The sequence below is a fragment of the Ascidiella aspersa genome, chromosome 5 (genome assembly GCF_963924565.1).
Source record: "Ascidiella aspersa chromosome 5, kaAscAspe10.2, whole genome shotgun sequence".
NCBI lineage: Eukaryota > Metazoa > Chordata > Ascidiacea > Phlebobranchia > Ascidiidae > Ascidiella > Ascidiella aspersa.
In genome coordinates, this window is record NC_139451.1 from 20,315,798 (window position 1) to 20,334,502 (window position 18,705).

At 37.1% G+C, this 18,705-nt stretch overlaps 1 protein-coding gene across 1 annotated transcript; it reads right to left on the reverse strand.

The window, feature by feature from the left end:
• Positions 1-14: 14 nt before the first annotated feature.
• LOC146145311 (uncharacterized) lies at positions 15-17,866 on the reverse strand. Its single transcript, XM_083389738.1, has 12 exons — positions 17,556-17,866; positions 13,181-13,307; positions 12,076-12,239; positions 11,189-11,326; positions 10,269-10,620; positions 9,183-9,320; positions 6,394-6,623; positions 5,422-5,560; positions 4,623-4,721; positions 3,764-3,917; positions 2,394-2,590; positions 15-1,711 (listed from the first exon to the last, which is right to left on the reverse strand). Exons 1-12 carry the CDS (start codon positions 17,570-17,572, stop codon positions 1,580-1,582), a joined length of 1,887 nt encoding a protein of 628 aa, XP_083245864.1. The 5' UTR covers positions 17,573-17,866; the 3' UTR covers positions 15-1,579.
• Between the last annotated feature and the right edge of the window lie 839 nt (positions 17,867-18,705).

The window sequence follows — 18,705 nt, forward strand, 5'->3', positions numbered from 1 at the left end:
AAACTATAAAGCATACAGTCGTTTTACTTGAACTATAATATAATCTGACCAAACATTAAATTAATATTGACGGAAAATTAACGCACCATGATTTAATGGCAACAACGAAATATATCATTTAAACATAATTGTAATGCCCTTATAAGGTATTACTAAACATCTGTAAATCGGGTAAATTTAAAAGAGATAGTCGAAGATACGATAGCATAATATTCGAACCGACCTTGGTCATGCATAAACCACTGGTTCAACAGCTAAGCATCATTGACACATAAAAACTTGAACTATGGTATAAACAAAGCCTTTCTGTCTGTTGCGTCCAGTTGGCATGTAGTGCCGAGTAAACAATTGAACAATTCATACACACACGCACACTGAATTGTAGGCTACAAGTCTATACGGTAGCATAGCTCATAGTTTGTCTAATTTTAAGTTGAACTAGTCAGGTGAATGAGTATTAAATATAACCAACGTAAACATATATAAATATATCTATATAACGTAAACATTGTATTCCGCACTGTACATTATCATCGATTTAAAAAGGTTCATACAAATATAGCAGTTTGAACTACGATTGCAAATTAAACGAAGCAATAAACTACAGAAGTGGAAATAATCTTGGTTAACGCAAAAAAGGTAGCCTTTTTGTTTCTTGAAAATATAAAGAGCTTTGCTTATTGAATTCGGATAAAAATCATTTAAAACTCTAACAACAATAATTTCAAACAACAGTTCGTGCGTTGTCTACATTCGGACTATTTTTGTTTTTAGCTAAAAAAACTGCAAACATTTTATCGGTAGGCTTATTAGAAGAAACAATAAAATAAGCTATGGAACTTTGACAATGGGTGGAACTAATAACTGAAGTCAGGCGTATTTAAAACTTGAAGGTAAAATCGTCTTGGATACATGATGGAAAAGGTTGGGTAATGTGCTTAAAAAGTTATATATCTTAAAGTCAAACAGAGAAAAAAAAACTAACTATATAATTGCTGTGTTGAGTCTATCATTTGGTTAGGCCTAAATATACCACCTGGTATACACGTGTATGCAAAAATTAACCCCTGGAGAATGAAATATCTTAAATGTAGGCTTGTTATAATGATGACTATTTGTTCTCCCATTTAATACAGAACCAGTTTAACAAATTGTTATGCTAAAGTTTAGGTTATCAGGGACCGATCCGGGTGTTGGGGGTCATCAGGCCATTCGTACTTCGCGCGATAATACTGGTTTCAGCTGTAATTGGCACACGAGAGTTGGCTGGAGAAGATCAATTGTTTTTAAGCTGAATTGTTTTATTACTTCATGTCATGACATAACTTTGTGACGTCATTCTTAAACTATTATCTTTCATTTCTTAAACTATTCACGTCATTTCTTAAACTATTAGCCCTCTCAAACAAAAAAATCGGATCGTCCCCTGTCGGGTATTATTGGCGGACTCTACTGCGGAATCAGGCATTGTTAGTTTTAAAAGAATCGCAAGGGCAACGAGTCAAGTTTAAAAGTGCTTTTGTGCCGCCTTCTCACCGGAAGGGTAAACCAAACAAGCAACTCGAAACAACAACGACACTTATTTGCCTTTGCCTTTCTTTCCTTTGGCCGATCCCTTTTTTCCCTTCTTTTTTCCCTTCTTGGACTTCGTTCCCTGATCGAAAGGACCAAGACCGGCCCTGACCATCACTCCACGCCACCACGCCTGGATCTGAAAGTATATCCACAGATGATAATATCAAGTAGCGATCGCAAATGATTAAACGGAGCTAACATTCTAAACTCATAGGATAAGCTGAATGTGTAAAATAGGAAGATAAAAGATTTATTCCAATTAAGCGACTGATGATGCGTTTATGGCGAAATATATTTCTCTTTTAAAGACTAGAACTTTATTAATGACTGACTTTGACTAAGGCAAGAAAGTCTGAAGAATATTTTCTCATGAATAAATTTCTAAATTTCTGAAAAAAAAATCTTTTAATCAAGTAGATAAATAAAACAAGGCCGGGTAAAGAGGCACATGCTTATCGGCACGGTTTCAAAACTAAAATTATTTATCTTTGCATAACAAACCCTGTGAAAACATTTAAGGAAGTTCCATAAAGTTGGATACACTATGCACAAATCGGTCTGTAATGTTGCTTGATAATAAATTGCAAATCCAAAAAGGTCGAGTAGATCGCCATCATCTTGATTTTAACTGCAGCATTATGATTATTACATTAACTGAAAATGATACAAGCTCGTATCGAAACGTCTTAATTAAGATGATGTCGATCTACTCGACATTTTTAGCGTTGCAATTCCATAAAGTTGTTCTGCCATAGTTTTCACAAAACCGGGGCTATTTTTTCTCCGTCCAAATCAATGTAATTTCGTATTTAACCAACCCGGGTCGCCGCAGATCGCAGCTTCTTCTGTCGCTCGATGTGCCCCCGGATGGCGGGGATTCCCCCGTCGCACACCTCCTGCGGCGGTTCCTGGAACCGGTTGCCGGACGCCGAGAGCTCCTTCAGTGACGTCATCTCGTCCACCTGGTCGGGTAGCTTGGTGAGCATGTTGTCGGACAGGCGTAAAGCCTCTAACCCTGCAAGGGAAAAACGCACGGTGATGGATGCTATTTGAACGGTGGAAATATGATTAGTGTACGCACGTGTTTAGTGGAATTGTATGTAGAAACCATTGAAGAAATTGGTTTCTCTTTATTAGTTATACAATGTTAAAATGACTTTTGACAGACAATAGCTGAAAAAGGGGTCGTACGCCATATCGAAACACAGTGGCGTAGTCAGCCGAAAATTGGGTGGGGGGAGGGGGCAAAAAGTTAAAACTTTTTCTGGTTAGCTTTTGCCATTATATGAACTGCCGTAACAAAAATAAATATGCTAGCAAACCGTTTTGAGAAGCAACTGACTGAATTTTAACGCAAAACTCCATTCAAAGACTAAATACTCCATTCTATCCCAGTAATTTCAACACTGCAATACTCCATTCAAAGACTCAAATGATTAAAAAGTAGTAAAACTACATTAATAAGTATAGCAAAGGTAATCATAACTACATCGTTTGTGGCGCGGTGGAAATATGATTAGTTTTGTGCAATTGTAGACAGAAAACAGTGGAGAAATTGCTTTCGCTTTATTATTTATGCAGTGTTGAAATTACTTTTGCAGTCAATAGCGAGAAAAAACTGTAGGCCTACATCCCAAATGGAAACTGCTGCTACTTACTTAACTTAATCTATATATTAAATATAGGCTAATCGTGTACAGAATTGTTTCTCAGCATTTCATGGCTAGCGGGACCCCTCAGAAAAAATGTATAGATTATGGCACCCCTACAAGATCTTTACGTAGGTAATTCACTATAAAGTCACAATAAACGGAACTTGAACAAACACATATCAACTCTTAACAACGTAGGAAGTTATTTTTGGATTTATTCCACTGGAATCTTACACAAAAAATTGTAAGATTTGATCAAAAATCAGATTCTTGAAGATATTTCTCGGCAACCTTGAGAATTCGAAATGGCACCCCAGGGTGCACCGGCAACTCGGTTGAGAACCACTGGTGTACAGCAACCACTTGATATTGAACTTAATTAAATTTGTCGTAAGCATTTCCTAAGCAGTGACCTATTGTACGGAGATAACTGACCCAGACTTACGACGTTTAAAACAACGTGTTTAGTTAAATACACAGTATGTGTTGCTTTACGTTTACGCTGTTCACATCAACGCTTTAAACTAAATGCTCACATGTTATTTGGCAGAGGGTGGGCGGTAGGGTTGAGAGCCTGTTGGCGGACACGTCTAACACCCTGAGCTTTTTCAGATGTCTAATCGTGTGCGGGAGGCTTATCAGCAGGTTGTTGTCCACGTAAAGCTCGGCGAGGTTCTCCATGTACTGGATCTGCACGAACCATATGCATTGAATATGATGTAAGAATCGCCATAATCAAGTGCGATGGGGTTTTAGCGTTAGCCACTTTTGCAGGTTCTTAGGCCTAACCGTTCAGCCGACATACACAAGTCCAAATATAAGTTGAAAAAGTAACTAGTTTTGAACGAATAAAATATGAGATTTCCAGCCTATTTTTTAAACCTTTAGTATAGTTAAGATTATAGACAGGCCCGAAATTCTTTTAAGAGTCGGTACTTTGCAATACTTAATCGAGTCGTTTTTGTTGTTCACGCGAGTAAATCATAGAACGTGTAAGTATAGATCAACAGTTTGAACAGTCCCGTAAAACCTTTTAAAACTTTTGCCCCGTAGCCGAAAACAATTAAACAACTTTCGAGTCCGGTTTCAAAATGATTTCTTCATTTCATCCAAACACTAAAACAGCTAGGAATGCCCGATACTTGGTATTATATTCCGATACCCGATACTTTAGACAGAAATTGTCAATAAATTTACCCTTCAAACGCGAATCGCTGTGTTGGATAGCAAATCATGGGTGAAATTCTTATGTTAATTTGGCATCGGATCGATAACGATAACACCGTAGGATCGGACGAGTACCGATACTATCACTTGACATCGGGTATCGACTCCGAACATTCCTAGAAACAACTACAATCAAGCAGCACATACACTACATTTAAATCGGCCTACCTGTTCAGGTAGTTTCGTGAACGGCTTCCCACCGCTTTGCCCGATGTACAAGCGTTCCAAAGAGCTTAAAGAACAAACCGGAAGCGGAAAATCCGGGAACTGTAAGGACAAAAGTTTAACGTTTTTGTGGAGTTAAGATTTTTTAGAAATTTATGGAAGACTATTCCGGAATATTGGCCAATGTAACAAAACCTAAACCTGTTGCAAAACCACTATATACGGGAGACAGGGAATTTGCCAGATAGCTTGAGCTATAATACCACAGTTAAATTTAACACCACAATGGTTGCATTTTTTAATTTTAACGTAAAATAGCACTGCGTAACTTTTCCAGAAAGTGGAGACGCGCCTAAAAACGGCCTGCTTGAATGCTTTGAACCAGTGTTTCTTAATCAGGTGAATGGTTCACCCCAAGGTGAATAAAATTTTTGCAGGGGTGAACCAACCAAAAGGGGTGAATAAGGGTGAACAGTCAGAAATTGTAGATTTGCAATGGTAGCTTAAGTTAAGCTTAACAAAAATCAAAACAACCAAAGTCATTTTGTGCTGTTATAGACGAGATAGTTTTATGATATCATGAGACAAGGGTGAATGAAATCTGGAGATAGATGCTAGGGGTGAAAAAAACTAAAAAAGAAGCACTGCTTTAAATTATAGCGAGTTTGAATCGGTGAAGGTGGAAAGTACTTTGAAGTTGTCAAAAAGGGGTTCATTTAGGCGCGAAGCTGTCAGCCTTATACAGCAATAGCTAAGCGGCCTTAAATCTTCCAACCCATGCTGAAGCGTTTTTTCGACCTACCTGATTCCCGGACAGGCTTAGGATCCGCAACTTGCGAAGGTTGCCGAACGGACGGGGGATTTCCCGCAATCGGTTGTCGTCGAGCGATAGAAGTTCGAGCTCAGTGAGTCCGCAAATATTGATGGGAAGCTCAACAAGGCTGAAAGTATATAGTGGTGCGCTGTTAAGTATTGCGATAAATGCAACAGTATATTTATGTTTCGTTGGATAAAATCGTAAATCGCCCTAACGGATTTGTCTTGGATCAATATAGGATGAAAACTTAATTGGGGAAAAAACATTAATGAAAATGTGTGGAACACATAAACATCCTAAAAGCTTTTTTACCAGGCATTACGTCATCTTTAAACGAGAGGTAAAATGATTTAAATTCAGGCGTCTGTTGTTCTCGAATTATAAAAATTAAATGTCTTTTGGATGATAACTGCTTACAACCAAGCGACTCTTAAAAGCACTTCATCCCGACACAAAAGCACACTAAATCGATGCTCGCATAGCTTGTAAATCTATTGTCAAGTATTTTTAGAAAAAACGTTTTACAGTGCTGTTTCATCACACGTTCGTACAGTAGTAAAACACAACTTAAGTGTCAACCCGAGTTGGATCAATTTTAATTTGTAAGTGCAATTAATGCCATTAATTACAGGTTTTAATGTAACTGTAATTGTAAAGTAATTGAGGCATTTTCATTCTGTGTAATTCTAATTGTAATTTGCTAAAATTTAGGCTCAATAGGCTACATTGATATTGAGAAAAGTGAAGTTTTAATGCCGAAAATTGTAATTGATGTGATTAATTACAGTTTTTAATGTAATTGCAATGTAATGTATTTGAAACATTTAGGGGAGTTAATGTAATTGTAATTGGACTAAATTAATGTAATTTATCCAACTCTGGTGTCAACATCCCAGCTCTCTTACAGAGACAGTCAACTAACAACTCGAACAGCTTTGAGCAAGTCCTCATATATACCTGTTGCGACTGGCATCCAGGTGCCTCAGCTCGCGCATGCGCGAGATGCGCTTGGGCAGGCTGCGCAGTCGGTTGTTGCGCACGTGCAGCACCCTGAGCGCCTCGAGTCTGTAGATGCGGTAGGGCAGCGATGTGAGGCGGTTGTCGCTGGCTCCGAGCTGCCGAAGCTTGCCAAGCCACTGGATCGAGTCCGGCAGGAAAGAAAGGTCGTTCTTGCCAACGTTGAGCACCTGCGATGGACGGTTTTTCATGTACTACTGGCTATGACCTGTTATGTGTCCAATGGTGTGTTCCGTCCACTCGCTATGTTTTAAATGTTGGTATCAATTTTTCTGATCGAAAAGCGATATCCTATTTTTTTACATTTTGTCATTACATTTGCCAACCGATACCGACATCGATTTTTATATACCTAAAATATGGTCAAAAAATGGAATTAAACGCAAAACATTAACACAAATAACATTTTCGTTGGTCTACCTATAAACTCTTATTTTGGATTTTAATAATGGCATGATGCTAAATAATTTTGTTTCACATAAAAAAAAAAGAAAATTTGCTTTCAGGAACAACTATATGATAATTTTGTAGTAAATAATCGTCCCAAATTTACCTATATATCAGTAAAATCAAAATATCGTCCGAGATTATCGGTAAACCGATATATCTGTCTATGTATAATACCTATTACCTGGGCACAGCAAACAATTCCAGCCTTCTGTTTTATGTTTTTAGTGACGCTAATAGTGGAGACACTAGAATTTTATAAAATTAAAAAAAAATTGTTAATAACCATCTAATAAAGTTTTTTGCTAGTTTCCCATTGTCAATTACAAACTGTTAATTGACGTTGCACTCACAAAACGTTAACCTTTACACAGATACATACATGTTTCTGTTTATTTCTTGCCGTATGTTACGTTTACCTTTTACTATTCACCTCTGATACCAAGCTATTTATTGTGACCGTACCTGAAATTGTTGTTAGTTTTTCGTACTTTACTCTTTAAACTTTTTCGTTCAATAAACATCACATCGGTATTATATGCGTGGTAATTGCAAACAGGGATAATGGCCGAAACCGATTGACAAAGATAGATAAATTTGTAAGATGGAAAATTCCATGCGTAGTACTATCAAAAAAGGAGGTTTGCCCAACCCATCCCTAAAGTTTGAAAGCATATTGGATGGAAAATTCCATGCCTGAAATTCCCATCCATGGGGTTGCTAATTACCATGGTGGGATGGAATTTTCCATGTTCGAGTGGACCACCCCAAAGCTCAACAATTTCCACCCCTAGGCTTGGATTTCAATTTACAGTGCGTTTTCTATCATTTTGCTTAAGCTGCACTCGGTGGGATCAAAAAAATTAAACCAATAGGATTGTCGAACTACAACTTTGAGAAGGTTAACTTTTACAGCGGGAAAGAGGAATTCGTTCGACTGATCAGCCGCACGCAAATTGAGGTTGCTTTAAACCAGTGGTCGGCAAACTGCAAGCGATATACATTCTATCGCATCTTGCGTCGTGTGACTCATAAACTGTACAGCAGGGGTGCTCAAATGTGTTCTGCCATGATCCACCACAGCCAAACCTGGCAACATGATGATCCGCCAAATACGAATAGCAAACATATATGGACATGCTTTAATCATTATGGTGCTTTATATAAGTAAATGTACCCTAGAACATATTAATAACTTTGTAAAAGTCATAAGTGAAGTGTGCAACAGCTGCAAGATTGTTTCAGTGAGAAGAATAATGAGTTAGTTTAGAACAGGGGTCGGCAACCTTTTTCTATCTCGGGCCTAAACCAAGTTCACAAAGGTCTTCATGGGTCGCACAAAATGTTAACTAAGAACTGTGTTCTTGAAAATTTCTGTGAATCAGCCGGGCCTCGGATTTTGTGCACTTAGAATCGTGTTTAATTACATTTAAGGAGGCAGGAAAGTGTTGCCGCAAAGCGCGAAAAAAGCATTTTGTTTGGTTTAAAATTCCTGGCAGCCTTAATTCCACGGCGCAACGGTAACTAAGCGCTGATTTAGGTTAAAATACTGAATAAAATCGTAAACAAACTGGACGTAGAAAGATCATTCGCGCGAAGCGCAAACATTTTTCACACTTCCTTAATGAAAATAGTCAAAAAGTATTTGGAATGGACTCGTATCTAGTTTGTCGAAGAGGCGGCGGGCTTGATATTTTACAAAATTCATCAACACTGACAATTTGTATCCACTTGAAAATACCGTAAAAAGTTTTTTTTATTAGAAGATCCGCACAAAAAGTTGAGATCCGACATTTGAACACCACCGCTCTACAGTCTTATTTCTATTAAATTAGACAATAAAGGTCGATATTTTAGGCAGTATACGAACCTCTTTTATATGCCTTATGGTCACGTTTACTTTTAATTCAAGCTTTGCTTATTTAAAATACATTAACTTTTTTTTTTTCGCGCAACAGACTGGGTTTTGGCTACATATTTTTTAAGATTAATTATATTAAGACGTAACTTTGTGACGTCATTCTAAAATTGACATGCCCTCAACCTGAACAAAAATTTTGGATTCCCCCTAGTTTTAGTTTATGTATAGTTTTATGTATTATGTATAGATAGTTGCCTTTAATAGCTCTGGGTATTTTGGGCGGCGATCAAAAATGTTTGCCAAACACTGCTTTAAAAAGTGTATGTCGGCGAGATATCATGATGCTCCCAACAACAACTATACGCCATCTTAGTAAAAAGTTTCCACTCATAAAATATCCCGGTCCAAACAATTCTCTAACCTCGAGGTTCTCCAGCAGGAACATGGCGTCCGGGAGGTTGGAGATGCAGTTGCGAGCCAGGTGGAGCTGCCGGAGCTGAGTGATGCCGGCGATCCTCTCCGGAATCCTCTCCAGTCTATTGCCCTCCATGTCAAGGACCTGTGTATCGTTGGAAACGCATAAGAAATCTCTTCAAGTTTTTATCCCCAAGAAGGAGACTGTACCATGGCAATTTTTTCAACACCGATTAATTATTAAGATGTTACACATTGGCAAAAGCGATCATCTTAATAATAAAAGAATATTAGTAAATTATACAGAAAGAATGTAGGCTGAATATAGAATGAATGCATTAAATCAAAATTAATTCAAGATTGGTTCCAAACGTACAAACAATGTTAGCTATATATTTTTGATGTTTGGTATTTGTTTAATGTTTCACATGAACAGCCATTCGGTTGAAAAATCTTATTGTATGTATGAGTTTACATGTGAAGTGATGCACGACGGGATTTTAGAGGACAAAAATCATGTATAACTAACTCAACAAAAAAAATTACGAGCCACTATATAAACTGGTGCAACCAGGCATAAGAAAAGTAACAAAAAAACAGCTCTTCCGGTAATAGTAATGGTTAAACACCGTTTCGTCAACCTTTTCAAATGGTCTTCTTCAGGGTAAAACGATTTTTTCATTTCGTCGGTCAACAATTACAATCACCAGAGGAGCTGTATTGTGATTAATAGTAAGAGCCACTTTCGCAGTGGTTCTTAACCGTGGTGACGCGGCGCCCTGGTGTGCCATTTCCAATGCTCAAGGTGCCGAAAGGTATTTAAGAATTTTTAAGAATCTGATTTTTGCTCAATCGGTAAACTTCGTGATACAACTATTTGTGTACGATTGGAGACCATTATATCAAATGACATTTCCTACATGTTTTAGGTTTATTGTGTTGTTCCAGTTCCATTTATAGTGAAATTTCAGTAAAATACCCAACGAAAATTCCACTTTGGGTGCCGCAAATTTATTATTTTCGAGGGGTGCCGCAAGCCATAAAAGGTTGAGAATTACTGCAGTATCGTCACGATCCAGTTTTCTCTACTCACCTGCAGACGTGGCAAGTCGCAAATACAGTCGGGAACCTCGGCGAAGCGATTGTTCTCCAAGTAGAGCTCTTCAAGCTTGTGCAAGCGGTTTGCCTCCAGGGGAAGTCCCGTCAGCTCGTTGTCGGACAAACCGGCCACGCGCAGAAAAGGCATGTAGCGGCAAAAGTCGTCGGAAAAACGCCTTAATCCGACGCCGTAGAGTCGCAGGTCGGTGAGGTAGACCAGGGACAGCAGGGGCGAGATTGGCCCCCCGCCCAGGGGGTTGCCGCTGAGGTCGATGGAACGCAGGGACGTAAGGGAGGAAATGGATTGGTCGACCGATGATAGTTGGTTCGAGTTGAGGTAAAGTATCCTGTGAAAAAAGGACTGCGTTAAAATCAGAAAAACAATCTTAGGTTAAAAATGGCATGGATTAATCTTAAATACACCAGCAAGCAATTTCATCAAATGTGAATTTGTTGTTCTAGTTTATACTGAAAAACAGAGTATACAGATTGGTTACAATAGTTGTTGTAAATTAGATTGATGATTAATTCCTATGACTATGTTGAAAATGAATAGAGTTATTCGAAACGTTCAAAATGATTTCTACATCTGTATAGGCTTTGAATTTTTTATTACGCCTTACTACAACCTCCAACCATTATGCTCAAACTATTAATTCCGATTGTGTACACCAGGCCCCATGAAAACATACACGCGAGTGGCGCGTTCGGTTCGAGTAGGTCCAAATATACGGTTATTAACAAACGTGAACAGTAAGGACGCAAATTGTTACGTTGCAACTGACAAGCGTGCAATCGCCTTACTCAAGTTCCAGTTATGAAGTGATATTTTTTTTCGAAAACGCGACTTTTTCTTTTTTCTTAAATGGGCATTTCGGTTAGCTTTAAAAAAATCTTCAACAAACGTTAACAGACCTTAGATTTTTCAGGCTCTTAATGTTGTCCGGTAATCTTTTCAGTTTGTTCTTTTCTAGATGAAGCTCCTCAACTTCAACAAAATCGAAAAGTTCCGATGGAATGTCATCTAGGTTCTTGCACCCGAGGTCAATAAACCTGACGCATGCAAACTGAGGTAAATAAAAATTCCTATAGTGTATAGGTCCGTACAATTTTTGTTTAATAGAAAATCTTAGTCAGGTTTAACGATTAGGGACGTTCGGTGTTGTACCTTTATGGTCTTTAACAAATAGAGTAAAGTAGCGCACAATAAACTTTCCTTTATTACATCATCGATTTAAAATCGAAACCAAATGTTTCAAGTTTGAGTTAGCTTAAATAGGTTAACTGCTTTTGGCGCAAAATGATTTGACATCCCGAAGCAAACGTCACACTTAAATAAATAATATTAAAAAAAAGTAGAAAAGCTGCAAAATGTATATGTATTATTTGAAGAATGTTTATGAATGGTATATATAATACATATATGCAGTTAATTTTTTTTCCAGTAATCTGTCCTTGGTTAACCATCCATTACATAATGTATGTTGTTCACACTACTGCAACTTGGTCGACAAAGCAACAAGGGTGATCACGGGGGCCGACCTGACCCCTCAGGAGGTCCTTGCCCCCCTGGTTCGGGGGTGTTTTATCTCCAAAAAAAGAGTTTCCCTATTAACTTGTTACGCTTCAAATGATCGAATTGTAAAAAATACAATTTAAAACAATTGTTTTTAAAAAAAACAATTTTTGTTTCCAAGTAAATAAATCCCTAGTACCAAAATTTTTTTCAAGACAAAAATTTGATAATTTCGAACGTAGAAAGTCGAAAGGGAAAATTTTTCAGGGCATAAAAAACTATTTACCTCTTTTTCCTCCTGGTAACACGCTCGGAGGTGGAAAGTCCCTCCACTTTGTCTGGAAGATCAAGGATTTGCTGGAGTAAGGAGAGCTTAGGGTCGCGCACCGGCTGCGCGTTTTTCGACACCTGTTCCACTTTTGCGTTCGCAATAGTGACGTCATCATCGCACTGCGTGAAACGCGACAGTTTGACGTTTATTTGTCGAATATAACAAAACAATACATCAATTTATTTTCTGATTACTAGTTACTATTTTAACACTATTGGTGTTTTATTTGATTCAGCTCTTCGAAAACAAAAAAATTAATTTAAGTTACCTTGAAACAAAATTAAATTTAGCTGAACAAATGGACTCATGACTTTTGAAATAACCTGGTTTAAGCAAACTCTTTCCGGTTGTCACTAAAGGGCAACTTTTTCTCATTTTACGGGTTTACTGTAATGCTTTGCGCTGGAAACAGTTTCTGGCGCGAAATGAACGAAGTGAAGAGTTATTAGTTTCTTAAAAAAACTCGGATTAAGTCCAAACAAGTCCGCGGCATAAATGTGGCCCGCGGACTCTTTTTATTGGCCCACGATCGCCTACACACATTTAGTACATTGGTTCTCTATATATTTCACTGCTGTATATAGGTACCCCAAACTCTAATTTTGCCAACTTTAACTATTTAAACGCATTTTTTCGCGCTGCGCCGTAATATTTTTTTTTGATTTATGGTATGTTATTTATTATGGCATGCCAATGTTTCACCATGAAGGCTCCGTGTATAATTTTCATATTCTCTAGGGCTGTGAACTCAGACTCTGTACAGAAAGCTAGTTCGGCCAAATTATTATAGAGGTAATGCAATTTTCCAAACAGCTTTGCAATATGACTATCGGTTTGTTATTAACCAATTAACCATTATCCCAGTTTTAAAACAAGAAAAACGCAATCCATGCTATTTAAGGCGATCTTTTTGCATGATTTAGATGCAGGAATTTAGTTTTGGAGATAATTCAGAGCTCATATTTTTGTGCGACCAATGTGTGAAGTATAGACTACTACTGAGCTAAATGTTTTACAAACTGTTAACAAATGGAAGCAAGTTATAACTTTTAACCAGTACGTTTTTGTTTTCCTCAAGACGGTTGTCTGGTTGAATTATTTCGGGTTGAGGTGTGGTGGACAGGTCGGGATTTGACTGTTTGACCGGGTCGCCAACAGGCTGTACGATTTCAACATCTTCTGTTGGCCTGCAAAATAAATAAAACGATAAGTTTTTAGGTCTAGTTGGTCAACTTTAAAAGAGAAAAACAGTAACGTTATTGGTAATATATTAAAACGGAGTGTCTACGCTGGGAAAAATTAACACGATTATGGCTGCTTAAAACATTGGTACCAACTCTCGGTTAAACTGAAATCATTGACAACTAGGGCGACTTTTTGTCCTAAAAACTAAAATTTTGACAAATTTTGACCTAAACATATATATTTTTTCGACAAAACTTTGACCTATTAGCAATACATTGATTTAAACAACATATTGCATTTTTTACTGACCACCGGTTGAGCACAAATCAGTTATTTTTGGGTTTATGTAAAACTAATGAAAATACTTAGTTGATGTTTTTGTCATTTAAAAAAAGCTATAAATATACCAAAGATAAAGCGATAATGCGATAAACCATAATAGGCACGCATGCTTCAAGTACATTGCTGTAATAAAGATATAAACAGTTAAAATGTTGTTGAATATAACTCAAAACTAAATTTATTGATAGTTTTTTTTTTCAATTTTGTAAACGGTTTATGTGCATTTTTAATCGATTTTGATTGAAATAATTTTGACAAATTTTGCCCAGACGTGTAAATTTTGACTTTTTGACAAGTCAAAAAACTAACAATGAATAGAGAAACCTGTACAAGCTGCGGTTGGAACTAAAATGTGGGAAGTCACTAAGCAAGGCTTTGATCCCACCAACTATATGAAGTCATGTAACCAATTGACAACAAAGACTTAAAATCCATAAACCCTAACTAAACCAAATTCTCCAGACTTTCACAGGCTTTATACAGAAACCGCTTCGCGGCCAAAGCAGTTATGTAAAAAGTAATTTGGCCAGGTCAAACAAAACAACTTTCACAGATGATAAACGTATCGATGAAAGTATACTACCTTTTTCGAGACAGAGCCTCACGTGCAAAGTTGCTATTCTGGTCTTCGAATCTAACCCTGCGATTTTGGAAGGTTTTATGACTTTCGACGCTCCATTTTAGTCTACTGCTGGCAGATACCTCCATAAACGAAGTTCGGTAAGGTTTCAAAAATATGTAATGGTCCTACATTGGCCTATGTCAGTTTGTGCGAGGCGCTACGGCCCCACTGCTAAAAAAACTGCAAAACTACATGATTTTTCGATAAGTTCGTCAGACAACTTACAACATTTAACTTAACTATACAGTGCTATGATGAGACACAATAAGTTCCTATGACGTAACAAAACTACTTTGTTAAATTTGAGTATAAATAACGGAAAACTTTGGAATTTGAAAATTAGTTTGGCAGGAAGACAAAGACAAAGGCGACAGCTGCATTTGCTTCATATTGACAAACTTCGTTTAACTGTTTCTCTTTCAAAACTGTATTACTTATGAAAGTCGTATGTAACTGTTATCGCTATTTTTGTAATAAAATTATTGTTGTGTTTGCAGAATATCTTGGTTTTCCTCTGGAAGCATGCTCGTGAAAGTAATGAAAAAATAATTATTAAAATATACTGGAAACGTTAACATGTTATGGCATACAATTAACAATCAACGTTTTTCCCCAACAAAATACGATATGGCTAAGATATAGATATAACGAACCTGTTTAGAAAGCGTACGTATCTGTTAGCGTTTATTAAATCCAATTTTTTCGTCGAGATATACTTAGCAAGTAAACGCGTACCATACTCATATGTGTGACCGGTCCATCTATAGTTCTATACACTACAGTTAAGGCTGTCAAACAAATCCCTAACGATCACAACAACATGCTTAAAGTATTGTGAGCCCGAAATAATGTTTGAAATAACAATATGATGAACTTAAAACCTAATAAACGTAGTGGCAACGTGGCATCACATTGAAAGTCTCAGCTAAAGCCTTCCACCTTGCAAAAATCAACTTTTCATAAACGGCATACTTCCCGCTTTCACGAGGGCAATACTAATTGTAAACCGGATTTGTCCTGTGGCTCTCTAGTAGCAGAAGTAGCAGGAGGAAACATAGTTTGGGCACAAAAGAAGGAATGATACACAAAATGCCATATCGTCCATTGTGCTTCACTTGTTGACACACGTAGCCCCTGCCATTATGGCGCGGCACTGTAGGGCGAGTGGAATTCCTTTCACGAAGCTATAACGTTGCCCGGTCGGTGTACCACAAACAAGAATAACGTTTTACTGCGCCCCCACCTATATGCGGACTTGCAACCTTGGCAACATGCCCCGGTGTCGCTTTCGTTGATTGACCAGCAATGGAAGCATGGGATGGATATGGCGCTGTCTTGATTACACCTTGCCGCTGAAAATAGAGCCTAAGGTGAAAGGGCCGCGAATGACAACAAAAGAGAACTTTTAGAGGCGCGAAGTTTGTTTCACAAAATTTTATCGCCGGGCAACCAAATAAAGTCTTTGGTTTTGAAAAGTGAATCGTATATGATGGAAAACTACAACCATCTTACACTTTTTTTCAAGACCTCGAATAGGTGGATTTTTCTCTGGAATTTGTTGGGATTTTTTGACTATTTAGTCTACAACCACTTTTTTGTCGCCAATAAACGAGAAGCTTATACCCAAAAATACAAATTTATTGGTGAAGTACAAAATAGTATATAATATATACGTCTACAGTACACTTGGAATCATTCCTAAGTACCTAAAACTTTCAGCTTGAGCACTGCTGATCCTCTATCCCAGCGATTCCCAAACTTTTCTTAAAAAATTCCCCTGTTGGATCAAATCGCAATTAATTTGATATTTTTTTGGCGGCCCTATGAAACTTGTGTCAGTTTACCCACATTTCTTGTAGTACACTAGTGCAGTCGCGATTATTTGTAATGTAACAACTTTATAATGCGAGCGATTTGCTGATAGCAGGTAATAAGCAGTACAGATGTTAAGTGAAACCATGAATTAAGTCATTCCGTTTATTGTGATCTGTTACGATCAATCGATCATACATGCAAACTTGTATAGTTAAATATTTGACGAAATCGTACATAAAACAACTGTTCAGTGCTTTAAAATACCAATACCCCTAATCAACATCTTATAACTTCAACATAAATGACTTGAGCTATTGCTTTACAAGAATGTATCGAATTAAACATGTCTAATAATTGACGTGTTAAATTATGAAGTGTTTAATCGTAAACATGTTCAAATTCGTCAATTGTGCTTAACATCACCCAATAATCGTTGTTAAACACGTCAAAATATCAGGTGTTTAACATAAAATCGTTCAGGTGTTTATAATTTAAACACCAAAACTAAAATTAAACACAAAGGTGTTTAAATTAGGTGTTTAAGTGTTTAGATTTTAAACGTGTATAGACCGTTTTGGTGTTCAAATTTAAACACCGTTCTGACAGTGTAATAGATTATTTATGGTATCACATGAGACATCATAAAACAAGTTATATGATCGAATAATAAAGCATAACCAAAGACAACAATGATGACAGATATTGTTTAAAAACATTCGCTAGAGCCTAATGTTGAAAAACTTAAAGGCTTATTCTTCCTGCGGACCCTCTGAAACTGCTATACGGACCCAAGTTGGTCCTCGGACCCCAGTTTGGGAACCGCTGACTCTATCCAGATACTGCTTGTTTTGAGCGTACAAACAGGCTTGTCATGTTGCAATCGCCGTTTCCATGACTTCAAATTCGCGCATTGTCAACACTTTATGCGACCGCTTGGCGCGTATTCGGCAACTCGTGCGTAATATGTTTGTTTGCGCACGGATTTTGAAGTGGGGAGTAAACAGTCGCGTGGCACAACAGCTCCCGTGATATATCGAGCTCGAGTGAAAGTTCTTCAGTTTACAGCGTTATCGCTTTGTTTTAAACGCGCATATTACCTATACTTAGTATACTGATAAAATGGGAAGTCACATTCATTTTCTCTTTATATTGTAATTGTTTTTTTTAGCTTATAAAGGTTTGAATAAAAGAAAGGTATTTACACCGTTGTGATTTTTACCACAGTATAAAGTTGATTTAAAACCTTCTTTTTTCAGATTTATGGTTAAGTGGGCACCGTGTTACGAAATTTAGTGTTCTTTTTAAAATCTACAAGGTGGTTCCCAAAGTTCCTAAGTTAAGGCAGCTAAGCGATTGCCTGATGTTTTGTCGCTGGAAGGAAATCTGTTGGTTAGTTAGCAACATCAATTAAAGCCCGAAAGCACTTAACACCTGAATAGGAAAGATATCGACCATAAACAGCTAAATATACCTTACTGTCTCCACCATTGTGTGTTTCGATGGCCTGGCGTTCGGTTTCAAAGCATCCCGATTGACTTCGTCCTTGTTTTAATCCCGCACAATGAAATCCAGCTATGATGTTTCACGCCGATGCGTGCCAGTCATACGCATATATACGTGAAAAACAGACTGATATTTCAGATGTCTGATGAACACCGACTATATTGTCTCACGTATTTTTAACATCCATGCGAAAAATCTGCCAAGAACATAAATAAACGACATTTTTTGTTTTGTATCATATTATTCTAATCTATACTACATATTAAATCAGATTAACTTGTTATAACTTACCAGTACGGTATGTTTGAACCCAAGCTATATTTTATTTTTTACATCGTCTAATCTAAATTATTACTTAATCTCAATATAACCTATTCTGTTTTGTTTCTTAAATTTATGTCCATATTTGTTTAAGCTGTTTTAAGCACTTTGATTTAACTTTTTTCAATCGAAATGTGTTTGAGCTTATATATATCTTTTATCAGCAGGTAACATATTTCCTATTTTTCACAATAATTATACTTCTGCTTGCTGGTAAACCGTCTTATACAACAACGAGTAATTCATTAGACCTACAGTAGGCCTACTTAGCGTTGATAACACAAAAAAAGCGTTGATAACACTTGGTTAAAGCGTTGATGACACGACGCTTGATTTGCCGCCCTTACCGCACAAATTGACTCAACTTGGTAGGCTGTAAGAAATCATAAACAAAATAATTCTGGTAGTTTCAACACTTGCCAAAAATTATCTAATTTACAACGGACCATTATTTGTTATCAGCTTGAATAAGTTCGATTAACTTAAGTTTGATTTGAAATATTTCTTTGTTATTTAAAATGCTTTGTAATTAATTTGAAACGAAATTATTTCTGTTATTTTAGCATATATTTTATGATATATATTTGCTATCACCTGTTATATCACTTCAAAAAAGCTACCCCGGTACATAAACTGCTATCAAAGAAAATTTATTCGAAATATACTATCCAAAACCTATGTTAAATTCAAGCCTTTGCGCCTCATATATCTTCATAACATAATACCGTCTCGAGAAAAGGACACAGGGCTTGTTTTGCGCACCCCTTTGAGTGGGTGGTGTATTGTTACAGAAATAT